The 26,152-nt window shown below is 42.0% G+C and overlaps 1 protein-coding gene across 2 annotated transcripts; it reads right to left on the bottom strand.

Moving 5' to 3' along the window:
* Window positions 1–353: 353 nt before the first annotated feature.
* DYRK4 (dual specificity tyrosine phosphorylation regulated kinase 4) lies at window positions 354–25,210 on the bottom strand. 2 transcript variants are annotated; one of them, XM_071551482.1, is made up of 14 exons: window positions 24,954–25,210; window positions 19,444–19,518; window positions 18,406–18,537; window positions 14,999–15,134; window positions 13,867–14,030; window positions 13,398–13,534; window positions 12,558–12,698; window positions 10,737–10,875; window positions 9,007–9,088; window positions 5,980–6,152; window positions 4,205–4,265; window positions 3,542–3,671; window positions 1,234–1,388; window positions 354–816 (listed from the first exon to the last, which is right to left on the bottom strand). In XM_071551482.1, the coding sequence occupies exons 1-14, from the start codon at window positions 24,975–24,977 to the stop codon at window positions 602–604; spliced, it is 1,764 nt and encodes a 587-aa protein (XP_071407583.1). In that variant the 5' UTR covers window positions 24,978–25,210; the 3' UTR covers window positions 354–601. The 2 variants fall into 2 exon arrangements, with proteins under 2 accessions (XP_071407583.1, XP_071407584.1); XM_071551483.1 differs by lacking the exon at window positions 18,406–18,537.
* Between the last annotated feature and the right edge of the window lie 942 nt (window positions 25,211–26,152).

The following is a 26,152-nucleotide window of genomic DNA, read 5'->3' as shown; positions in this document are numbered from 1 at the left end:
CTAGCTGCCTATAACACAGAATTTCACCCTTCTCTGTTGCTGCTAAAGAGCTAAAGGACATAATTTACATTTCTAAACCTGCTAGGAAGGTGTGACAACAGTTTCCATCCAGTAGCTTCACCATAAAAAAGAGGAAGATAAAGAAGGAGGAAAGTGAATATGCTGGGTTTGTTTTCTCTTGTTTTTTAACATAAAAGTAAATCCAGTAATCTTATCCATTAATTATTCCTGATTTATACTGATGTAAGTGAAAGGATTCAGATTCTCCAGTCAACACATCTGTTTTTTAGATCCAGGAAGATATAAAATTCAGAAGTCTGTTATAAGACCAAGAATAAGCCACTCTCCACCTCTACAATCTCCATTTTATTGCTGCTGGTTGTGAAGAATCTCTGACCACAAGAATGTAGATGAGGAAAAGGAATGGTTTTCAAATTCTGTTTCGGTTGGCTGGATGATTTCAGGGTAAAAAGAACATTAAATATACTTACAATGTGCACAGCCCATGTACAGACAGATACAGCTTATATTCCTGAGTACAAATAATACCTACAAAATATACTAGGTATGCAACTGAGCCCATCACGGCTTGTGCTGTGAATTACTGAATTGGTGGGAAAAAAAAAGAGGTTTTTGGAAGAGCTGTTTCACCACTGTCTTCTGCCTGATCGCATTCCACTTGGTTTTCCAGATATCCCTCTGGGATAAGGTGCCTCCTTGTGCTGAGCACATCACTCTCTGTTGTGACTGTGAAGGGGCTCAGTCTCTCTGCCAGTTCACTTTTCACTCGGTCAGCACCATCTTCCCAGAGATTCTCTGCAAGATAAAAAAATAAATAAAAACAGAGTAAGACTGCAGACTCTTAAGAGCTGATAAGCACAGGATGGACACAAATTCACAACAAACCAGGTGAAAATTTTCGCTGAAATCCTGTAACCTCCATGAATGCATTCTTTTTCTCTGAAAGTGAAATACCCTATGTTGGGATGTCAGATATTGTAAGTATTTTGCTTTCAGCAGGGAAAAGGTGGAGCTCCAGCACTTTGAGCCTTCTTGTTGGCAGCTGCTCTAAAGCACAAGGAATGCAGTTCCACACAAGTGAGAAACAGTGCCTTTACCCATCACATTTCAGTGACCATCCATTATCACCTCACCCAACAGAGGATACGAAATACAAAGAAATGCCAAACACGGCTATAAATGCCCTTAGTTCTCTAGGCAGAATATACTTACGAATATCCTCCTTTTTCTTTTCTGGTGCAGAGAAGGAGCCATCACTCAGTCTCCTGGAAGTCAGTGGTTTCTGCTTGGCTCGGTATATTTTTGGTTCCTGGATCCAGGAATGTTTCATTGCTTCATCAGGGGTCATGCGTAGGGCAGGTTCCCACCTTAAATCCACAGCAGAAAAAGTTATTCAACAATTTCGAACTGCAAACTATTTGAAGCCAAAATATTCAGTGTTGTCTTCTGGAAGTCAGATCATGAAGACATGTTTTGAAACAAAATAATACTGGAAAATGAGGAAAAATCTTATGGGATCTTTTCCATCCTTCAAAACTTATCAACTGGGTGTTTTGCTGATCAAATCCTCTGCAGCATCAAACCATTTTTGATATGCAGTGTTGTTAGGGAAGGGACCCAAAATGACCTGTTTCAGGTTTGTTTTTTTGCTCCACTGAAGTTATTTCTCCAATGTTCTGATTCATTCAGCAAACCAAAATGGATCAGTGATTCACACAGACGTAGCAAACTGAGAACGTTAAAAGCAACCTTCCTGTGAAACAGAGTGGGATGATTTTTCCCTCATGTAACCACAGGTTGGCAGTTTCTTTAGAATTTCTTTAGGGAAGTGCTAGAAAGGAACTTAAAGTCAGTGCTAAAGAAGATACAAAATATTAACCTTGTATAATTTATAGGTAATATATGGGACCACGTGGGGTGGAAGCATGGCTGGATATACTCTGCCTTTTTACCCTGTGCTAAGTGGAAGGCATATAGTGTATTGGCACTAAAAAAACTCTCATCTCACCCAGGTGACACAAGATCTTTGTGAGAATATGTGCAAAGAAGCAGAGTTGTTTTCACAAATATACCACAGTGAATTGCCTGATTGCCATTTCCAAGCCTAGCACAGAAAATCCAGCAAAGACTTTCAACCCTAGCTAAGTCAGCTCCAAATACAATGCATCCTGGAGGAAGTTGGAAGAATTTATTTCCACTGGAGCAGGAGTTAGATTTAGGTACAAACTGTCCTATGGTGGGACCAGTTTATCACTGTGTGGAGGTGACCAAAGCTGTGTATTCTACACCCTCTATTCATTTCCCATGAACTGTTAACAATGGACCATTTGCAGCAGCTGCCCCGGGGCACACCCAACTCCTCAGGGTGTGAGCTGGGTGTGAAAGACACCTCTGAAATAAGAGCTGTGGTAACTCCCTTCCAGGAAGTCGTTAACACCTCCACACTCAGCCTGAGGGGTCATGTCTGCTAATGGGACATCAGTGATTCCAAAAATATCCCATGACTCACAGAGTCAGATCACCCATTGTGGAACTCCCCAGCCTGGGAGAGGTACTGGGCGGTCCCACCTGGAACTGAGGGGATGTAATCTTGGGGGTTTGGGGACTTGGGGGACAACTCATTGGATCCAGAGGAGGACCAGAACCTCGACAGGGGAAGACCACCGCTCTTGACAAGACTGTGACCACCACCCTTCACCAGACTGCAGTCATCATCTGCACTAACATGTTCTTCACTTCCTTTTAATTTGGACTCAGCGGAACCACGTGGGGCTCAGCACAGGGGCTAACGAACACCATTGTGTTTGTGCCCCAGGGGGCTGGGTTATACGTCTGGGTTTTGTGAGTTAAAACCAATTTCTCTTTGTGCCATTGCATTTATTGTAATATTGTTATTAAATTGTAACTCTGATTTATAATCTCTTTTGTGTTGGGTTCATTTCTCCTGCCGGTTTACCTTTAAACCAGTACATAAACCCAAACTTTGATCTTCAGATACCCAGTGCTTTGGGACAGTGCATTACCCTTACCTGTGTTATCTGGATAAACCTTTATCTGATAAAACAGAAAGGACTGAAAACAAAGGCCTGAGTGGGTGAAAAGCATTGCTTTTATTTTAGTCTCCAGCATCAGAAGATGATCTGCTTTTGGGTATGATGGTGCTTTAAGACATGATGCTCAGTTCAACAGCATTTGATGGGGCTCTGAGCAGCCTGGTCTAGTGGAAGGTGTCCCTGCCCATGATCTTTGAGGCCCCTTCCAACCCAAACCATGCTATGATTGCATGTACATTTCTTTCACATTTTGGTCTAATCTCATATATCTTTCTGTGCAATCATTTGCAATGAACTGTGAAGAATAATAATGGTTATACAAATTCTACCATGGGGAAAACAAAACAGAACAAACAAGAAAAAAAAACACCTCACCAAAACCAAACCAAAACAAAGCAAAGAATTTAAAGGCACAAGAGAATGAAAGCAAAGTCAAAATTAGCCAATTGCATTTAGTATGAACTCACATTAGGCATCCTTTCAGGAAGTCCAGAAAACCAGCATCATGGGTTTTCAGCACTGTGCTCAGATCCTTGGAGTCTGGGTATCTCTTTTTCCCCTTGCTGTTAGTTACAGATTTGGGAAAACCTTTGGAATCTTAAAAAAATGAAGACATGCTCAAAAAAATCACGATAAAAATCCTCTCTAAATATTTAAAAGAGTTGCAAAAACAGTATCCATATCCATCCCACCATTTTTTTCCCTCTTGGATTGATAGTCTGCCAGCATTGTGGCAAAGAGTGTTGGTTACATCCTACTCTTTGTTGCTTTGTTTGTTTTGTGAAATTTCCAAACCCAAATTTTACACAGAGGAATGAACAATGTAAATTAGCTCCCCGAGCCCACTTTTTAGCATCATATTTTTAAGGAGTCAGAGTGGACTGGATTCCCCAATCCCTTCTCTATCACCTTGGCAATTAGAGGCCCATAAGACATGAAGAGCAAAGCATCAGGTTCATTTGTAGGTGTTGTGATACCCTTTTGCTTCTCCCTAATGCCTCTTCCTTAAAGAATTCTTATCAGCTAAGAAGCAGCTGAGGGTCTCTGGCCCTGCTCTCAACCAGTGCAATTAACTAGTGATTAATTAGCAGGGAGGGATCCAGCAAGGACAAACAATCAGAAGGAATTACCAAAGAATGTTCGCTTCCTTGACGAAGCCTGGATCAAATCAGCTGGTGGAAGACCCAATACCTTCAACACGGAAAATGAATTCATGGAGTTACTCCACATTTAACAAAGACACATAAAAACCATCAGGTGAGATGGGGTATTTTACTCTTCATATGAAAAGTTGAATGTTGCAATTTTACTGTGAAATATCTACAAAACATTTCCCCTTGTGCCATTCATTGTGGAAGGAATTAGGAGGTTCCTTGGTGCTGTCTGTGCACATCTTTGTATAGAAAAGAGTGTGGCCAGCAGGACCAGGGCAGTGATTGTTCCCCTGAACTCAGCTCTGGTGAGGTCACACCTCAAATCCTGTGTTCAGTTTTGGGTTCCTGCCTGCAGGAAAGGCCTGGAGCATGACCAGGGAAGGGAATGGAGCTGGGGAGGGGTCTGGAGAATAAGTCCTATGAGAAGGTACTGAGGGAGCTGGGGGGGCTCATCCTGGTGAAAAGGAGGCTCAGGGAGGACCTTCTCACTCTCTGCAACTCCTTGACAGGAGGGGGTACCTGGGGGGTGGGTCAAGTTCTGCTCCAGGGAACAAGGGACAGGACAAGAGGAAATGACCTCAAGCTGTGCCAGGGGAGGTTCAGGTTGGACATGAGGAAGAATTTCTTCACTGAAATGGTGATTAGACATTGGAAGGGGCTGCTCAGGGAGGTAGTGGGAGTCCCTGTCCCTGGAGGTGTTGAAGAACCAACTGGATGTGGCACTCAGTGCTCTGGGCTGGGTGACAAGGCGGTGTTTGGTCACAGTTTGGACTCACTGATCTCGGAGGTCTTTTCCAACCTAAATAATTCAGTGATTCTGTGACCTTATAAAGTTGATACTGGGATCTTCACCACCACAGAAGGCTCTAAGAGCAACTGTCTCTTGGTGACAACTGCAGCAGGAGGCCACATGGAGAGATGCTGTCTTTGAAAACACTTCATATGAACTAACATGGCACAAGAAGGATCAGAGCCTGGGGCTGTTCCACACAAGGCTGCAGTTTAGGGGTTCATATCGAGTAAATAAATAACTTGCACAGATCAGTTTTGCTCCCATTCTAACATTTGCATTGGGTAGATGATCTGAGGTAGAAGATGTCACAGGACATTCTTAAAATTATTTGAAAAACATTTACAGAGATGATAGAGCCAAACTGCTTGGTAGTGACAGAGAGTATAAGGTGCAACAGCCACCAGCTGTGACTTGAGAAGTGCAGAATAACTATTAGGAAAGGCTTTTTCCACCAGGAGAGTAGAGCAGCAGTTGTGCAGGTGACCTAGTATGTTTCAACTCAAGGCTTTGAGGTTTTCAAGGTTTACTACTCAGAGCCACAGCTGACTGCTCGACTGGTAGCAAAAGTCTCTCTCACCAGGAGTTTTGAAACTAAAGACATCTGATTGGATCAACACATATTTGATTTCTAAGAGAACAGCAGCCTGTAACCATTTGGATTTTTTCCTCCACCTTAGAAATGCTTATTTTCTCCTAACTTCTCCACTCAGAATTAAAGTATGTTTCCTTCAGAAGCAAGACAGTGAGTGTACAAAGCAGTCTTTGGCACATGAAATGTGCCAATAAATCAGTTTTGGGTTATATCCCATCCTCTCAAAGAGCCAGTTGGCTGCATTAAACCTCCCTCTGAAAGACCCAGGCCATAGGAACATTTCATTATTGCTTGAGACTTCTCTTTGTTGCTGGCAATGCAGTTCATCAAATGAATATAGAAATCAAAAGGCAATCCCAAAGTTACCTCCATGATGCAGGCAAGTTGATCCACTTCATTTTCCCCTGGGAACAGGGGGTAGCCTGTGTAAAGCTCTGCTATGATGCAGCCCAAGCTCCACATATCGACAGCCATAGCATAAGGATGGCCCAGAATCACTTCAGGCGAGCGATAAAAGCGGCTCTGCACATAGGTGTACACTGATCAAAGCAAAACAGGAGACAGGAAGCAACATGTCATCCTTTGGACTGAAATTCTCTGCATTCCAGATTTCACAGAAGAATGGAAGACACCTTCTGATGTCACCACTGCTCTATCCAGGGGTTTCTCACAGAGGTTCGGAAAACCTTTTCTAATCACATCCTGAAATTGATGGTTGTCCACTCTTCTATCTGGAAATTGTTCTACTAATGCTGTGATTCAACTCACTCCATGTTCATTATTCTGTTTGAAAGTCTTCTCCTTGCATCAATAAACAGTTCTTAGAATCATAGAATCATAGAATGGATTGGGTTGGAAAAGACCTCCGAGATCATCAAGTCCAACCCTTGGTCAAACTCCAGTCCATTTACCAGATCATGGCACTCAGCGCCACATCCAATCTGCGTTTAAAAATCTCCAGGGATGGGGAATCCACCACCACCTCTCTGGGCAGCCCATTCCAATGCCTGATTACTCTCTCTAGAAAAAAATTTTTTCTGATATCCAACTTAAATTTCTCCTGGCAGAGCTTAAGCCCGTGCCCCCTTGTCCTATTGCTGAGTGCCTGGGAGAAGAGACCAACCCCCACCTGGCTAGAACTTCCCTTTAGGTGGTTCTAGACAGTGATGAGGTCACCTCTGAGCCTCCTCTTCTCCAGGCTAAACACCCCCAGCTCCCTCAGCCTCTCCCCATAGGTCTTGTGCTCCAGTCCCTTCCCCAGCCTTGTTGCTCTTCTCTGGACTCACTCCAGCCCCTCAATATCCTTTCTGAACTGAGGGGCCCAGAACTGAACACAGTACTCAAGGTGTCGCCTCACCAATGCAGAGTACAGGGGAAGGATCACTTCCCTGGTCCTGCTGGCCACGCTATTTTTGATACAGGACAGGATCCCATTGGCCTTCTTGGCCACCTGGGCACACTGTTGGCACATGTTGAGCTTCCTGTCAATTAGTACCCCAAGGTCCCTTTCTGCCTGGCTGCTTTCCAGCCACTCTGTGCCCAGCCTGTAGCATTGCATGGTGTTGTTGTGGCCAAAGTGCAGGACCCGGCACTTGGCCTTATTGAACTTCATCCCATTGGAATCAGCCCATCTCTCAAGTCTATCCAGATCCCTCTGCAGAGCCCTCCTGCCTTCCAGCAGGTCGACACTCACTCCCAACTTGGTGTCATCAGCAAATTTGCTGATGATGGACTCAATCCCCTCATCTAAATCATCAATAAAGATGTTAAACAGGACTGGACCCAACACAGATCCCTGGGGAACACCACTAGTGACCAGTCGCCAGCTGGATGCAGCTCCGTTCACCAGCACCCTCTGGGCCCGACCCTCCAGCCAGCTCCTAATCCAGGAGAGGGTACACTTGTCCAAGCGATGGACTACCAGCTTTTCCAGGAGTATATTATGGGAGACACTGTCAAAGGCCTTGCTGAAGTCCAGATAGACCACATCCACAGCCTTCCCCTCATCCACCAGGTGGGTCACCTGATCGTAAAAAGAGATCAGGTTGGTCAGACAGGACCTGCCCCTCCTAAACCCATGCTGGCTGGGTCTAATCCCTTGTCCATCCTGAAGGTGCTGTGTGATTGCACTCAGGATGATCTGTTCCATAACCCTGCCAGGCACGGAGGTCAGGCTGACAGGCCTGTAGTTGCCAGGGTCCTGCTTGCAGCCTTTCTTCATCATCTCTGCAGAAAATATTTCACTTACAGCCAGGACCTATCTTCTACTGCCTTCTGATTTCCCAATTAATATTTTAAAGCCCTGAAAGATCTCATTCCAAGAGTGAGACTCACTAGAGTAAGCAGTCTAATTCTTTCACCTCTTGACAAGACCACAGCATGCAAGCTCTGTTATTTTCTTATTCCTATCTCTCTGTAGGTCCCTTGGGTTATATTTCTGCACTTCTTTATCCAGCTGACAGCCCCCTCTGTCATTCTCCATCTTTCACTTGTTTTGTGTTACAGTTTGTTACTCTCCACAAATATTCCAGGCTGCATCTTAGATTATGTTCTTCTTAAACAGGGACACACCTAAATTGATTAACCAGTCCTACAAAACTGGGATGTAAATCTAAAAGTATGAATCCCAAAATATAGATTAAGAGGTTTGACTTAGCTTAAATATCATATTAAATTTCATAAGAAAAAATGCATGAAGCCATTTAAGATTAGTTTTGTTTTCCTAAGTTAATAAAATGCAATGCAGATTCCTTTCTTGGGTTTTGTCTTCTGTTACATTTGTTATTTATTGTAGTACTTGTATTCCTGATGATGATATTCTTTACAATATGTCTATGGTAAATCAAATATCCCTATTGTGAATCTGTTAAAATTTGTTATTAGGTTAATTTTATACATTCATTTCCTTTTACAATTTTATTTGTTGTTAACTCCTGCACATTCTACTTGATAGAAAAAAACCTAAAACTGAACTTAGACTTTCTAAGTTGAAAGCATAGTTCCCATTCCTGTTGCATTCATACAAAAAGTACCAATAATAATTTAACCATCTCACTGGGAAAGCCTTTCTAGACTGGACAAACTCCTTGTTAAGTAAAATATTTGGATTATCTGCATAGATTTGTTTCAGCCAACCACTCTTGCAAGTGCAATTATCATTTCACAAGGAGTAGAGCAGCTGCTCAGGTTTGGGACAAATTAAAAACACGGTAATGGCTTATTTGTCTCCTACCGGCATTTGTTCCACCACAAGTGGCTTAACCACCAGTTCATTAGGCTCTAATTAGGGGCATAGGTCAATACGTCAGCCCAAGCAAAGAACAGTTTTACTACATCATTTGAAATTGAGAAAGCTTATTAAGAAAATTACATCAACTTGACTTTTCTGCAAACCTCTTTGGTCTTCATAGCAGCTTGATCCAAAATCAATAACTTTAACTGAGCCTTGGCCATTGTGGTATAACAGAATGTTCTCCTAAAAATAAAAATTAAAAAAAATCACAGGGAAAAAGGGTTTTAAGACTATAGTTAAAGTCAGTGAACACTGGAAAACAAGCAGTGCAAATCATGTTTACAATTCTCTGCAAAATAAGAGCTTCAAAATACAACTTCCTTATGGATTTGTACAACATGAGCAAAATCTACCTAAATGAAGGATTTCCTTTGATTTCCCTTCTGATCATATTTTCTCCACTTATTAGAAGAGAGATGGATCCATTGATCAACCAGTTTGACAAGGATTATATGTAAAGTTTTGAAGGACAGAACAGTTCCCTGTTGGGTGCCAAATAATGGCAAAGTAGTTTCTCAGACAATTAACTCATAAGGAAATACTTCACGTGCTAGGAAGGAGAAGCTACTAAGGATGAAAGTCAATGCAAGGACAGAATTTCACTACTCAAATGCTCTTAGTTCTCTTAAGGGAAGCAGCATCCCCTTTGAGCAGATTAATATCCCTTCCTGCTCCCTCACATTGCCAGGGATCAGCTGGAACCCCAAGCTTTGGAGGCAGTCACTGCCCAGCATTAATCCAGAGAAACTTCATATTCTACCTTATGTTGAGAAGTGGCACAGGAGGCAGATGGGATAACAGATGTGAGTTTCAGGCAACAGAAATGAAATTCTTAACACTGTGCAATTGTTGAATAAGAACAAAATTCTCCTTCAGTTAAATCATTAGATTTTAACATGTTACTCTGTTTAAATACAGATTACACTAATTGATGTTGCCACCATCATCCCTTGTCAGTGGCCACATGGAAACACATTTCCCATTGGGCTAGTTGTTTCTGATTCAGATATTTTGGTTATCTTACAGCCCTCACTTCTCTCTGCAAATTGTTCTGGCAAAGATATTGGCAAGGCAGTGGGTACAGACAGTGTGTGACTTTTCAGAATTCTAAATTCAGATACCTTAAGCAAAGTGAGAACAGAATTTTATCCTTAGCATTTTAATTTGAGAGCTTGTTTATTGGTTCATTTGCCCTTTAGAAAAAGAAATCAAGAGAAATATTTATCTGAAAGGAAAATAAATTTAAAATACTTCAGAAATCTGAGAAAATTGCAAAAATTTAGGACTGGAGCTTAAGAAGAATGAAAATGTTTCATGCAGCAGGAATACTTGGCAGATACACCTGCAGGAACTGGATGACAGATGTTCCTCCAGAAACAGTTGGACATCCTAAGTACTGTTCTACGGAATTCCTTTGTCATTTACTAGGCCATTTAATTTTATGTTTATACCTATTATCAAATTAAATAGACTTTACAGGATAACAGGTTGCCTTGTGATTATCTTCTTGCATTCTTGCACTGTCCCTCATATTGACACACTTAATTTTACAAGTACATTTTTTTTCTCTAAGCAAAAAAAAGTTATTACCTGAATTAGATTCATATTTGCACCTTTTGGCTAGAACCCAACCTCCTCTAATAGTTCAGTGAATGAACTGAATCAAAGGAAAGAATCAGTTGAATGTAGATTGAAATTAATGATGGTTTCTATACAAATATCCTTCCAGGTTTTATGGATTCTTCTGAGAGTTCCTCTCAATACATAAAAAAATTGGATTAAACCAATGGGTTCTGCACAGAAAAACAGGTTATGAAATGCTTGTACTTACAGGCTTCAAATCACAGTGAATGATTCTTTCCTGGTAGAGCACTTGTAAGCATCTCAGCACACCCCGAGTGAAGTGTCGAATCAAAGACAGGCTGAAACCTTGGAAGTTGTTCTTTTTGATCAGCTCATACAAATTTATTCTGTGGGGGTGGAAGAAGCAGGAGACAGAAGGCAGGAAAGAGATTAGGGAACTTATTTTTAAAGGCATGATTAGTTTCCAGCGCATTAAGAGAGTATTAAGCTTTTCTTCTTACGTGAAGGAGCACTCATGAAGAAGATAATGACAACTGTTTTTCTTCTTGAGAACGTGTTCTGCATGTAAAGTGCACAAACATCTCCCACATGTAAAGGTGTTTTGGCAGAGAACTTGCCTGCTTGCTAAACTCTATGCTATGCTATGCAGCTGTGCTGATTTTCACCAAGAACAATAGTCATTCAGGAACTGAAAGAAATTTTCTCCTGTCTCCTTTTGCTCTCATTTTTCTCTGCTTTGGCACCTTGTGTAAATCATTTTTGTCTGAAGCTTCTTAATCAGCAGTAAATATTTCTAGATAAAATCTCCCACAAACTCAGGTCTCATTAGGTTTTTGTATCCCTCCTGTGACCATCATATCTTAGCTCCTTCTAGTGGGGTTTTAAATGAGGTTGCTCCTTCCTGGAGGTGTCCAAGGCCAGGCTGGATGGGGCTCTGAGCAACCTGGGCTAGTGGATGGTGTCCCTGCCCATGGAACAGGATGATCTTTGAGGTCCCTTCCAACCCAAACCATTCAATGATTCTCTGATTTTATAAAGCACTGAGTGCATAATTTGTGGTCATTTTTCAGACGAGGAAATGGCCCCCAGGGCTGGTGCTTCTTGAAAGGATGCACCAGTGTTTCCTCAGCAATATCATCTTGAGAGATGTCCTGAGGACGACCCCAAGTGCCTTCAAGGACATAACCAACTGCAGCTTTCTGTCCTCCCTGCCTGTGTATCCACTGGTGTCAGCCAAGGCCCTTTTCTTTGGAATTAAAGTTACCAAACCTTGATGGGGAAAGAAGATCACAAATGAAAGGCTTTTCCCTATAGTTTAAAGGCAATAAAAATGTTACCAGACAAACATTTTTCTATGACAACCAGTCTTCAACTCCTCTGTAAAGAGCTAAACATAGTGGCTGTCCCATGAACATTTTCCTCTGTGTTTCCATAGCAGCTTTCTGAGGAGACTGGTCTGTGTCTTGTCTGGAGAGGAGTCAACTCTTACCCCTGTGTGTCTCAAAGTGACAGACTCACATGTAGCAACACAAGGAATTTGGGGTTCTTTCAGACCAAGCTGTCCATGTGATGCTGAATCTTTAGCAAGGGCTGTAACACACAGCAATGGGGGCTCTGCTTTAAGGGATGGGAACTGTGAGTCACCTCCATAATTCCTGGTTGATTCCCTCATGGTGAATAAAATTGTCTGACTTCTCTAAAATTTCTCCAAAATTTCCTCCTAATGTGTGTCCTGCAGTAAAGGATCATCAAAAAGAAAGAAGCAGCTTTGTTTTTAAATTATTTTATATTATTCATATTTATATACCTTGACATTTGCCAGTCCTGAATTCAGCATTTTATTTTTTTTACCCCCAGAGGTCTTTCAGGGAAGAATAATTCAATATACAGCACAGAAAATAAGGGATGTATAATGTCATTGTCTGTATGAAGCCTTTTTCAGTTCACCTTTGGTGATCAAAGGCTCAGTTATGCAATGTGTATTTCTTTCTTGCAACATGAAGAGCTGCCGGTTCTTTCAAAGAAGACATGAAAATGAAAGATTTGCATAAAGCAAAATATACTTTACCCCAGCAGTTCAAAGGAAATACAGAAGTGATTGCGAAAGTAGAAGTATTCCTTCATGTGTATGATATTGTGAGTATCATCTTTGTCTTTTTTCAAGAGAGCATCAAGGATCTTCACTTCCACCAAAGCCTGGCTGTGAAATCTGAAATATCATGACATAGGAATAATAGCAGTAATTCAATGTACCGTTTATAAAACTACAAACTTTACAAGCACCACAATCTTACTGTAAACTCAACATGTGAGACAATTATTGGAAATGTGTCCTTCACCCCTCCTAATTACTGTAATTTTGACTCATTATGGTTGATTTCTAGTCTTACATAACACTATTTTGACTGGACTGAATAAACCTTTAAATGAAAAGGTTTCAAATGAGCATCCAGAATAAAATCCTGGTCCATAGGAATGCTCCTGTTTGCTTGAACAGGGCCATATTTCACACCTACCACAGTCAGACAGTCAGTTTGGAAGAGCATCTTTACATTTAGTGTTCACTGAGGGGGAAAATTGAACAGCTCAAACTCTGTTGCTGGGGCCAACAGCATCATTCTCATCTGCTTTATCAACTCTGGTTCAAGGTAACATCAACAAAAAATTTGGGAGCAGCCACATAAGAACAAGAGGTTGCTGAGAATCCACAGTGTAGTTTTTCATGTTTGAGTGAGGCAGGGCAGGTCTGGTTGCCTGGGTTGGGCATGAACTGTGCCACAGACAGAGAGACCTCCCTGTAAGCCTGGACAAACCGTGCTCACTTTCATGGGCTGTGTCTCCTCTGGGTCTGAGTCCCTGACACCCAACACAGATGATTGCACTGCTTTGAAAGCAACAGATGCCTCACCTTTTCTTATTCCTTATTATTTTCAAAGCCACTAATTCATTGGTTTTGTGATCCAGGCATTTAGCCACCTGCCCAAAGGAGCCTTTGCCAATGACCTCCAACACTTCGTAGCGGTACGCGATGTGGTCATGCAAAACCTTCAGGAACGAAACAAAGGGTTCAGATTCAAACAGCACACCAAAAAGCAGGCTTTAAAGCAGCTCCCGAGGGTGTGAATTTGCTGTTTATGAAAGATGATGGACCAGTAGCAATTGAAGGGCACATTAAAAAAGGGTCACTGATAAAATCACAAGCGATGCTACAACAGACCAATGCAAAGTGGAATCTCCTCCGAGCTTTAAAGTGATTCACTATGTGAATAATTATCTTCTAGAAACAACACTTATCTCACATATAACACTTAAGGGTTGGCATACAGTCACCACAAACTTATCGAGCTGAAAATAAAAACCAGAATTTTTCCACTTACCTTTAAGTAGGAACCATGCTCATCATCATAACAATTATTATTCTGGGTTTCAGGCAAACCTTCAATCTTTTTAGCTTCCAGACCAAGAAACCATAGCTCTGTATAATTGAAAATTTCTTTTTGCTCATAGACTGTTAACTGGTTTCTAAAATTTTTCAAGGCTTCTAAATCAGAAAACAAAAAAATGTAAAACCAAAAATCAATAAAATGTCAGCAAGCTGATGGCAAATAGCTTTTACAATGGAACAATTTTACAGCAGAGCACACCCCCTGGAACAGGATGCTGAGAAAAACTGTGAGAGGTCCCTTCCAATAACCATTTCTGTGCTTCTACAATTTTGTATGAATTCATATTGAGTTTTTATTTTTTCTGACTTGCAGCATTATGTTCAATAAAGCATTCTTCATCTGCCAGCATGACTTTTAGAGAGCTTAGATAAAAATTATTTGATTCTGAGGGAAGTTATGTGCTTAGGTGTTTCTGAAAATCCCATCTGTTGCCTGTCAGGTTCATCAAGCTTCATAGCTTGCATAAAATATATATATTGATTGTCATATATATGGTTTGATTGTTATATATACAAAATGGCAGTAAGCTTTAGTTAAGCAAAGTTTTCAAGGACTTCTTTTTCTGATAAAAAAAATCAAATTCAGGAGCATGAGGTTAGCCATTAAGTGGAGCCCAGTTCTGCTGTTCTAGTTCTAATTCTTCCTGCATGGAGCCACTTCAGCTGCCCTAACACCTCCACTTACATCCTTTAAATGTGGATATATATTCAGATAGGAGCATTATAAATCAATGTGTTGTGCCTGTGTGGGTGTTTTGTTAAGCAGTGGCAGATCTTCATCCAGCAATGCAGAGATGCTAAACCATTTCAAAGCAAAAGGCCACTGCTTTTTTTTTTTCCATAGGTTCCTTCTAAAAATACATTAAATCTGCCAGAAACTTTTGAGATCTCAGAACTCCCAAAATGTAACTTAGACAACATCAATAAAGTGGGACACAGCCACCAGCAAGTGGGGGAATGTTCTATCTCTGTAATAGGACATTGTTGTCACCTACAGACCTAAGTCTTACACAAATATACATTCTTTTCTATAATGCATATATCTCTCCTGTATTTGTGTCTACCTGAAGCTGTCATAGGCAGTTTGACCCCAATGGTAGTGTTTTCCAGTTCTGATGGTTTGGTCTGGGCTCTGCTATCTCTTTCAGGATGACTGTCTGGAAGGTTAAATTGAGAAAAATTGCCTTGAGGTCCATTTTCCTGCAAAGCAAAAAAGAAAAGAAAAAAACCCCAAAATTAAAAAGTGCTGCATATTATTTGTTTTGGGTTTGTTGAGGAATCTCTCTGTCAGTTTGGTGCTGAGACAGAACATGAAATCTTGGGGACTAGAATGCCCTGCCGAACCAGTGAGTAAATTCTGCCAGTAGTACTAGAGCTTATTGGACCACGGAAAGATAAATCTCTATAAATAAGAGAATGCATGGGGGCAGGAGCACTAGAAGAAAGGAATTGCAGAAGAAAGGATATCTAGATGTCACCTTTATGAGCAGGGGATCAAGATCCCAGCACACACAGATTCTCAGGGCTCCCAGCATGGGAAAACAAAGAGCAGACTACAGAAGGAAGCCATGAAGAGAAGATGGAGATAAAAAAACATCAGGTAAGCAGACAGAAGACTCTGGAACAAGGATGCTGAATGGGGAGGTCCAAGCCATGTTCTCTTCAATTCCTTCTTTGAGGGGAGAAGACCCCGCTGGAGATGATGCATCCAGTGGATCCATACTGGGCTGAAGATACAGACAGGATGGATGGACACACTCTGTGGATGTCGGATGAGGAACAAGAACATCTGAGCAGGAAGAGAATCCATGTGATGAAGCAAAGCAAGAGTATCTGCAAAGAGCTTTGCTAACTTAGTGAAGGAGGGGTTTGATGAGGTACAGCAGGGAAAAGTTCTCACAACCTAAAGGCTCACAGGGCAGTTCTGTCACCCCAGTGCCTGCTGATGTGACAAAAGCATCATGGGAGATTTCTGGACTGTGTTCTTCATGCAAGTGACCTGAGATGTGCTCTTGGACATGTCATGGACACACAAGGAATCGCTGGTTGAGGATGTGAAGGTCAAGGAAAGGGCAGCTTTGACTGCAGTGACCTTGTGACTGTAGAGTTTAAAATCATTAGAGAAGTGAGGGAGACAAACGGAATTACAAATCCAGTGCTTCAAGAAAGCACCTTTTGGCTTTTTCAAGGATCTTCTCATCATAAACCCATGGAACAAAGCTCTGGAGAGCAAAGGAAATTAGGAGAACTCAACGCTCTCCAAAGTCAATCTCCTTTAAAGCACAAGAAGAGTCCATTCTAACAGGCAGAAAGTTGCATAAATTTTGCTGAAGGCCATCACGGATAAAAAGAGAACTTCTGACCAAGAGCAAACACAGGAAGGAGCACAGAAAAGGTGGGAGCAAGGATGGGTTATCTGGGCAACATGCAAGAGACAGGTGAACATGCAGGCAGGACTGGGAAAATCAAAGTTTGGCTAGAATTGCAGCTATAAAGGGATGTGAAAGTCTGTTAAGAACAGTTTTTATAAGTACATCACTTATGTGAACCCCCTGCCCTGTGAAATTTGGGACCTAGTGACCAAGGATTTGGAAAAGACTGAGGTACTCAAAGCTTTTCATTGGTAATTCCAAGGGCTGTGGTCACTGGCAGCTGGTTCTGAGTGAAATCCCTCAGGAATCAATACACAGAAAATGCTGATTAGATATTAGGAGAGATATTTTTCACTATGAGAGTGGTTCACTGCTGCAAGAGGTTGCCCTGAGAAGCTGTGGACTCTCCAGCCTTTGAAATATTCAGAAACAAGCTGGGCAAGGCCTTGAGTAACCTTCTCCAAGTTTGCTCTGCTTGTAGTGGGAGGCTGGACTAGATGTCTTCTAGGTGTCCCTTCCAACCTAAATTATTCCTCAGTTTAGTTATTATTTCTTATCTCTTGAGAAAGTCCTGACGACTCATACAAGTGAGAGAGGATGGAGATTAAAAAGATCAGTCTGTCCCAGTGTCAGAAGGTAACAAAAGCCATACTCAACCACCAACACATGGTTGCCAAGAAAAGGAGAACCCAAGAGATGTGATATGGACTAACCAGTGGGCAATGCCACCCCATTGTGTCCTTTTCAAGAAGTCCTGACTAGTGCCACTTTGATTTGGTGCTGCTGAGTTTTGAGTTAAAAGTGTGTGCAAGAAAAAATGGGTTGTTTCAAAGGGAAATCATCTTTCCATACCTGTCCCTAATTTTCCTATTTCTTTTTTCCTATATTAACTGCAACAAAAGCAGAACAACCAGGTGTGAGGGGCATCACTTGGACAGCTCAGGTCTGTGCTGACCCAGGGATTTTCTCTCCTGCTGAGCTTCACCTTGAGAACTCCACTCTACCCATCCCAACACACATTCTTTCAATTCAGCAATGCTCTGGTATTTCTAAGGAAGGGTAAACAAGGAAGGTCTCCAAAACTGGAAGCACATAATCATGCTTTCTAGATTAAAATGTTTACTGTCCCTTTGCATTTCCAAGCCAAGCAAAAGGCTTTCTTACTGCTGTTTATAAAACTTCTTACATAAGTCCATACATTCCATTTAAAAAATAATAACAATACAAACCCCTCTGTAAAATGCTTGGCTTCAATGTTTACACAGAAAATAAAATGCGGGGGTGGTTCATTTCCAGATGCAAAGGTTAATGATTGACTTTTGTAGAAGGTGAGTGCAGATTTGACTTAGGAAGACCCCAGAATCAAGCTTTAAAGAAAATTCACATTATTTTGGAGACTAACCCATTCTCCCTTGTGCTATTTTGCATCTTGTAGCTTTGCCCAAAGATACAACCCCCTAAGAAAATAATCCGTAGGAGCAGCAACCTTCCAATTTGAAAGTCAAAGTATTTGAGAAGCCTCTGGACTTCCCAAACAAATGGTTTATGCAAGGACTTCCAGTGCAAGAGATTTGTAAGGGCTTCATATCACAACCCCACAGAATCTGTGAAATCTCTTAACAAAGAGACTCCATCGGAGAAGAAAGGTGGAAAAGGGAGTGGTGATGAGTTGCACAAGTCCCTGATTTTGGGGGGAGAAAAGCAGCAAAGGAAGAAGAGTACAGACAGGAGATGGACACAAGATTTGGAAAAAAAAAAGGAGAAAAAAGGAATGCTGAAAGTGCAGGTAACTTCAAAACCTTTGACTGTCTTAAGAAGTTGGCATTTTGCCTGCTCAACCCAAGACAGATGTCCTTTAAAACAACTGATATAATAAACAGCCATGTAAATGATTTTTCTGGTTGACTGTTTACAGTTATTTTCCCTACTCTTTAATTATGGCTGAAAAGAGAAACTGGAGCAAAAGCTGCCACAAAATGATTTCTCTCTTCTCCCACCCCAATGCACTTGTGACACTTTGCCACTGATGCTTTCAGTGTTTCTTAGAGAGAGGCTGTTTAACAGGCAAACAGAAGATGTGCAAGGACTTTCTAACTCACCTGGAGAGAGGGGAGGACACCCTGCAAGCTCTTGTTTGCTATTTGAGACAGGCTGCTCTCCAAGGGGGGAGGCTTTGCAGCATCTGCTTGCCCTTCCAGATGTGGGAGGGAGAGGACACCATGGCTGACTTTCTAAATGGAAAGCAGAAGGAATGTCACATAACGACCTAGTGATCAATTCTGTGTCACACCAACAGAGGCAGAGGGGTTTAAAACCTTGGGAAATGTGTCTGGTTCTCTCCTGACACCTTATGGCAAAGGGGAAAGGAGCAGATGTGCTCCCGGTTGTGCCAATGGGCAGGAGGAGATTGTCACTTCAGGGCATGAGCTTCCTCACAGCAACATTTATACTCGTTTGAATAATCCAGGATTATTGCCCTTCCTAACCTCTCCCATTTATTATTTGCAAAACCCTTCTGTAACACTCATTATTTAAAGTCAGACATTTAAGGACGCTGTATTATTAATGTTCAAGCCTCTAATACTCTTGAATATATAAAGTGAGAGAAATCACACTTCAGTCAGCAAAGAAAATTTTTGAGGTAGACTATTCCTTTGGTAATGTGAAAAAATATTTGAAAGAGAACAACTCTGCACTGTGAAATGCAGAATAAGGTTGAGAGAGTTGAGGCAACAACCCATATAAACCCACGATATTTTTGTCATTGGGGAAGGATAGAAACATATTTATCAAGCTTTTCACAACAAAGGTTGGACATTTGCTCAAAAAGCAAAGAAACAAAACTCCCAATCCACACAACTTCAAGGAGAAAGTTTTTTATTCCAATTCTGTGGAAAATTCTTTAAAATCTTAGAACTGAGATTCTAATTGAATTTTTCTGGAAGCTTCAAGAAGTAAAAGTGATTTGGCAGAAGAAATACCTCAAATGCCACTGAATTCAGAAAACCAAAATGCTTGTAGGTGCTTGGGACAGTCATACAGTGAAAATGGAAGAGGGCAGGGAATAGAAGACTATAATTTTTTATAAGGGATTGCTTAGAAGACAAGCACTCAACTATTTTCCAAGTCAGACATACCTGATGGAAGACTCTGTGAGATCCTCTCTCTTGAACAGCCAGTTGAGACTGAGAAAAAGCATCCACATGGGAAGACTGTGAACATGAAGTGATATTTTAATAAAAAAATATTCTGGAATAAAAAAAATCACAGAATCTCTGTGTGGTTTCTGTGCTTCCTTCCTTTGTGGCAATGCCTGTGCCAATGTAGGAGAGAGGACCACAAAAGCTGCTGGAAACCCATTATGGTCTAGCAGTTCATCTCTGAGCTGAGCAGCTGTTTTGTGGGCAGGTGCAGGGACAGCTTGCTTTGTTATTATTCCTCTCAGTAGGCTTGATGTGCCCACGTGGTCAGCAAATCCACAAATCCACAAAAAGGGCTGCAAGCAGGACCCTGGCAACTACAGGCCTGTCAGCCTGACCTCCGTGCCTGGCAGGGTTATGGAACAGATCATCCTGAGTGCAATCACACAGCACCTTCAGGATGGACAAGGGATTAGACCCAGCCAGCATGGGTTTAGGAGGGGCAGGTCCTGTCTGACCAACCTGATCTCTTTTTACGATCAGGTGACTCACCTGGTGGATGAGGGGAAGGCTGTGGATGTGGCCTATCTGGACTTCAGCAAGGCCTTTGACAGTGTCTCCCATAATATACTCCTGGAAAAGCTGGTAGTCCATCGCTTGGACAAGTGTACCCTCTCCTGGATTAGGAGCTGGCTGGAGGGTTGGGCCCAGAGGGTGCTGGTGAACGGAGCTGCATCCAGCTGGCGACTGGTCACTAGTGGTGTTCCCCAGGGGTCTGTGTTGGGTCCAGTCCTGTTTAACATCTTTATTGATGATTTAGATGAGGGGATTGAGTCCATCATCAGCAAATTTGCTGATGACACCAAGTTGGGAGGGAGTGTCGAACTGCTGGAAGGCAGGAGGGCTCTGCAGAGGGATCTGGATAGACTTGAGCGATGGGCTGATTCCAATGGGATGAAGTTCAATAAGGCCAAGTGCCGGGTCCTGCACTTTGGCCACAACAACACCATGCAGTGCTACAGGCTGGGCACAGAGTGGCTGGAAAGCAGCCAGGCAGAAAGGGACCTTGGGGTACTAATTGACAGGAAGCTCAACATGTGCCAACAGTGTGCCCAGGTGGCCAAGAAGGCCAATGGGATCCTGGCCTGTATCAAAAATAGCGTGGCCAGCAGGACCAGGGAAGTGATCCTTCCCCTGTACTCTGCATTGGTGAGGCGACACCTTGAGTACTGTGTTCAGTTCTGGGCCCCTCAGTTCAGAAAGGATATTGAGGGGCTGGAGTGAGTCCAGAGAAGAGCAACAAGGCTGGGGAAGGGACTGGAGCACAAGACCTATGGGGAGAGGCTGAGGGAGCTGGGGTTGTTTAGCCTGGAGAAGAGGAGGCTCAGAGGTGACCTCAGCACTGTCTAGAACTACCTGAAGGGAAGTTCTAGCCAGGTGGGGGTTGGTCTCTTCTCCCAGGCACTCAGCAATAGGACATGGGCTTAAGCTCTGCCAGGAGAAATTAAAGTTGGATATCAGAAAAAAATTCTTTCCAGAGAGAGTAATCAGGCATTGGAATGGGCTGCCCAGAGAGGTGGTGGATTCCGCATCCCTGGAGATTTTTAAACGCAGATTGGACGTGGCGCTGAGTGCCATGATCTGGTAAAGGGACTAGAGTTGGACCAAGGGTTGGACTTGATGATCTCGGAGGTCTTTTCCAACTCAATCGATTCTATGATTCTATGAAAGGGGAAGGGGGGGGGGGCTTTCCCAGCCCTAAATAGGTCCTCAAGTGCTGGTAGGGAGTCTGTTTGGAATGACAATTTAAACTGCCTCACAAGGTAGATTGTGAGCCCATCCATTCTCAACAGCAGCATTGAAACGATGCAGCTTCTGGTACAGATTTTATAAAAAACACAAATCAATGTTTAAATTTACTGATATACACAGAAAACCCCATTGGTTCAAATGGACAGATAACATTAGTAACAAATACCAAAAAACCCCCATGGGCAAAGTGCTAAGCAGCTCAACATTTTTAGGATTTTCCTGGTGTTTTAGCAGTTTTTAAATAAATGTTATAAGTACATTTCTGCCCCATAACAAACTGCAATGAAATGCAGAAATCTTTATGATATTTTAGATACTAAAAACTCTGGCTAAATAAAGTTGGAGCTCTGCTCTACAGGCTGAAGTGAACTCCACTAGGTTTGATAAAAGTGCTTTCTTTCCCCCGGGCTTTGAGATGTCATTCTGCTCATAGTGAAAAAAAAGTCACCTTTATCCAAACAGATACATCAGTTCCACTACAGAAGTTCTGAACTTGTAGAACAGCAATATTTTCTTGAGAAGGAGAACAACTCGAAGCAAGGAACTTCAGTTTCAAAATACCAAATATGCAGTGCTGCATGTGAGCTGCAGACTAAAAACACTTGAATAAAGCAGCATAGTATTCTTCTTTATGTGTTTTGCAGCCATGCCTTCCATGGCCTGTGCCTGTCACATACTCTTAAATGGGCAGAGTCCCAGAGTCCCTGCTGATAAAAAAGTCTTTGCTCTTTGAGTTGATTTTTAGGCTATCTAGGTCTGCTTCAATGCCAGGGGATCACTGATATATATATATATATATATATATATATACACACACAGATATATAGATATACACACACACACACATATATACATATGTGTATATGAATAAAATCATAAAATTATTGAATAATTAAATCATTGAATGGTTTGGGTTACAAGGGACTTTAAAGACCAGCTCATTCCAAAAGCTCTGCCATGGGTAGGGACACTTTCCACTAGCCCAGGTTGCTCAGAGCCCCATCCAACCTGGCCTTGGACACTTCCACAGATGGGGCAGCCACAGCTTCTCTGCCCAACCTGTGCCAGGACCTGCCCACCCTCACAGGGAAGAATTTCTCCCTAAAATATCCAATCTAACCTTGCTCTCTGTCAGTTTGAAGCCATTCCCCTTTGTCCTGTCACTCCAGGCCCTTGGCAATAGTCTCTCTCCATCTTCCTTGTGGGCTCCCTTCTGGTACTGCAAGGACAAAATTAGGTCACCCCAAAGCCTTCTCTTCTCCAGGCTGAACAATTCCAACTCTCCCAGCCTTTCCTCTGAAGCAGAGCTGCTTCATCCCTCTGATCATCTTGCTGTCCCTCCTCTGGACTGGCTCCAACAGATTCCTCAGAAAGGCTGTGGTAGATCTATCTTTGGTTATGAGGTTCAATTAGAGACCTCTAAAATACTTTCCCAAAATAAATATGGAGATAAAACTTATGTACAAATCTACAGGAAGGAAATGCTGCCCTTTGACTGTCTCACATCACCCAGGAAGACACCACTCAAGTTGGGCAGAGGAGCTGGAAACTGCCCTTTGAATAACTGTGCTGTTTGTGTGCTCTTTTTTTTCATTTGAACACAAAAAAGCAAGTCCTTCCTCAAGATTAAAGGGTAAACTTTGGCTTCAGAACAAACTGAGAGCAACACTTAACCTTATTGTACTAACGGGGTGCAGTTTGAGAAGAAGGGCCATGGGTATCATTGAAGCAGAGGAGAATGTTTGGAAAGGAATGTGGATTAAGACTTGTCATTGCAGGACATAGTACTTTCCATCTTTGGACCTGGAAATGATGTTGCAAATCCAAAACATTCTCAGAGCCACCACAACAATGCCTCCACTGAACTTCTGCATCCTGGAAATGTCTTGGATCACAAGACAGTTTTCCAAGCACACCAGAGATCCTTGAATGGATTTCTGTAGGTGACCTATGGAAAATCCAGTGCCAGAATATTTTTACAGACAAACACTTCCCATGCAAACTACATTTGTTGCATTTCAAGTAAGAACCATGTGCTATGAATATGGGTCTGGGATACACATTCAGAGCTCTACCAGATACATCAACACAGCCGTTAATATGACTATTCATTGTATCTCATGTTATACTTTATCCCACACTTCATCCATACTTTATGCCCAGAAAGCTTTAATTTTCAGTTTCTGGCGCTGATGAAAATATCATGTTTTATTTAAAGACAGTTTCTTAACTACTTCATGCTTTTTTAAGTACAAGTCAATAAAAAGCCAGGATTTTAGACTTAAACATCTATGACAGACATAGTGGACTTTGCATACATGTCCAGACTACAGAATCCTCACTCCAAAATGGCATTTTATTTCTTAGAAATACTTTTAAAAGGCTAACCAGTTATATTTATAATACTAAATTATTTTTTAAATTATATTTACTAATAGAGTATTAAAAATTCACAAAATGTCTTTAAAACTCAGCAAGAGCTAAGGAAGCAAGTGAGTGAACTCCAAGATGTGCATCCAGAGTTTGGAATCCATTTAATTTTCATTCAGTGGGGAAAGATTAATGAGATTTTGAGATGGATATTCCTCTTTTCACACTGCAAAAGCAAAATCAGTCCACCAGACTATGACCATGCCTTTTTTATTGTTTTTGTCTCTCTTTCTCGAAATCTACTTATTAAGGATTTATAGTTCTTCTTTGCTTCTCAAGCAATTTATTCAAAACATCTTTAAACTGATCAAGCCTCATCAAATTCTCCCAAACAGGTAAATAGAAAGAGATTTTAACTGTAGAAAAACTGAGCTGTGCCTGCTGGTGGCTGAATGGGGAGCAGGTGGATGAATCAATAAATCCACACAGTTACTTATTTGATGCTCTTGATCCAGGTGACCCATCACAGCTGCTCTAGGGAAGTTCTGTACTTGCAGTCACAGCAGCTCAGCTACAAGTACAGAATTTCCCTAGATAAAAAAGGCATGGTCATAGTCCGGTGGACTGATTTTGCTTTTGCAGTGTGAAAAGAGGAATATCCATCTCAAAATCTCATTAATCTTTCCCCACTGAATGAAAATTAAATGGATTCCAAACTCTGGCTCTGCAGCTGAGCTGCTGTGACTGCTTTAATTCTGGCCCCTGCACCTCAAAGCAAAACTGCAGCAACTGTTACTGTTGCACTCCATTTCTTTCCTGGTTGTCCTACTCCTGTAGCACTCAACCTGTCCTGCAGCTCTAACATTGCACTTCAATCCCAAACCATCAACTCCTGCTCTTCCAGCCCTACAAATCATGGATCACTTTGCTAATTCCAATTATCACCCAAGAAACAGAACAATGTCCTCATTCACTGCCTAGTCTGCAGAGATAAGGAGTTTTATGTACTAAGCATGCAGTAATCTGGAAAATCAGAAATCACAACACGTCTTCATAATTCCCAAAATATCAGCTGATTTTTTCAGTACTGTGCTGACCATAGAAATCAGAAATGCATTAAATTTTTAGAAATTACTAACTACACAACTATATAAAATTTTCTCCTCATTTAAATAGTCATTCACTTCCCTCTATCCTCGAAACTGAACAAAGCCTGTGGAATACATGAAAACAATGTAATATAGGTGTTAAATCATGCAATACATTATCAATTACACTCTCCTCACTCGCTCATAACACAGTAGGAATATAAACATTTTCCCCACCTTGTCAACTATTTCTGTCAGCATAACTGCAAGGGCCGTTACGTGGAGGATAGAAGTTGTTTATTCCATTGGGTGAAGGCATTTCAGGAAGCCCACCTTCATCTAGTCAAAGCATAGCAGAAGCAGCTTCATCCCCAGTGCCCTGAGCAGGAAAAAATGGATGAGGCTTCTACTTGGCTTCAGATTTAAATTTTCAGCCCAGAAATATGCCAGTGACTATTAGCTGCTCTAGTATTCTTTTGGTGGCCATCTGTTCCCTTTCTCAGCCTCCTTCTAGCCAAATATAGTTTTCCATATTTATCATGGCAAGTCAGTAATAAGAAAGACAAATATAACAGGATTGGCTGTTCTCCCTCGTCATCTCAGTCTGTTCTTTCTCACTGAGCTCATGTGCTTGTGAAACCAAAAAACACTTGCAACTTGTATTTTGTCAAAATTTGTCACAGGGACCTTGCTACACAGTGAGCAAAATCTATTCCCCAAGACTGACAGACTAGAAAATGAGAAGAAATGAATTCCTCGAGGGTTGGTTTCTCCTTGGGGACTATGTGGCAGTTAATGAGGACCAAAGTGTGGCACCTTGGTCTGTGGTTCCTGGGGCATTGGGGCAGAGCTGCTCTGTCTGTGAGATAATGAGGCTCTCATTTTGGTGTGGGTAATGAGACAGAGCTCAGCTGCCATCATGTCATGCGTCTTCACCTTTTGGATGCTGTAATGGAGCACTGATGGAGTTGTCCCTATCCCTCCATGTCCTAGGGGAATATCTAAACCCAAAATTTCAGTGTGCTCTCCTATAGAATCACAGAATCAATTGGGTTGGAAAAGACCTCCAAGATCAACTCTTGGTCCAACTCCAGTCCATTTACCAGATCATGGCACTCAGTGCCATGTCTAATCTCAGTTTAAAAACCTTCAGGGATGGGGAAATCACCACCTCTCTGGGCAGGCCATTCCAATGCCTGATTACTCTCTCTGGAAAGAATTTTTTTCTGATCTCCGACTGAAATTTCCCCTGGCAGAGCTTGAGCCCGTGCCCCCTAGTCCTATTGCTGAGTGCCTGGGAGAAGAGACCAACTCCCACCTGGCTAGAACTTCCCTTTAGGTAGTTCCAGACAGTGATGAGGTCACCTCTGAGCCTCCTCTTCTCCAGGCTAAACACCCCCAGCTACCTCAGCCTCTCCCCATAGGTCTTGTGCTCC

This window comes from Pithys albifrons, chromosome 3, assembly GCF_047495875.1.
Source record: "Pithys albifrons albifrons isolate INPA30051 chromosome 3, PitAlb_v1, whole genome shotgun sequence".
In the NCBI taxonomy this organism is placed as follows: domain Eukaryota; kingdom Metazoa; phylum Chordata; class Aves; order Passeriformes; family Thamnophilidae; genus Pithys; species Pithys albifrons.
This window is presented reverse-complemented; position numbering and strand designations above follow the sequence as displayed.

What these genes read in the sequence shown, in the direction of transcription:
- DYRK4 (XM_071551482.1), bottom strand. Translation starts at nt 24,977, where the DNA reads ATGCTGACAGAAATAGTTGACAAG. An exon ending in ATTTCCTTTGAACTGCTGGG is followed by an intron (nt 10,876 to 12,557) that starts GTAAAGTATATT and finishes CCACCCCCACAG; the next exon opens with AATAAATTTGTATGAGCTGA. An exon ending in TTCCTGAAAGGATGCCTAAT is followed by an intron (nt 1,389 to 3,541) that starts GTGAGTTCATAC and finishes TGTGGATTTAAG; the next exon opens with GTGGGAACCTGCCCTACGCA.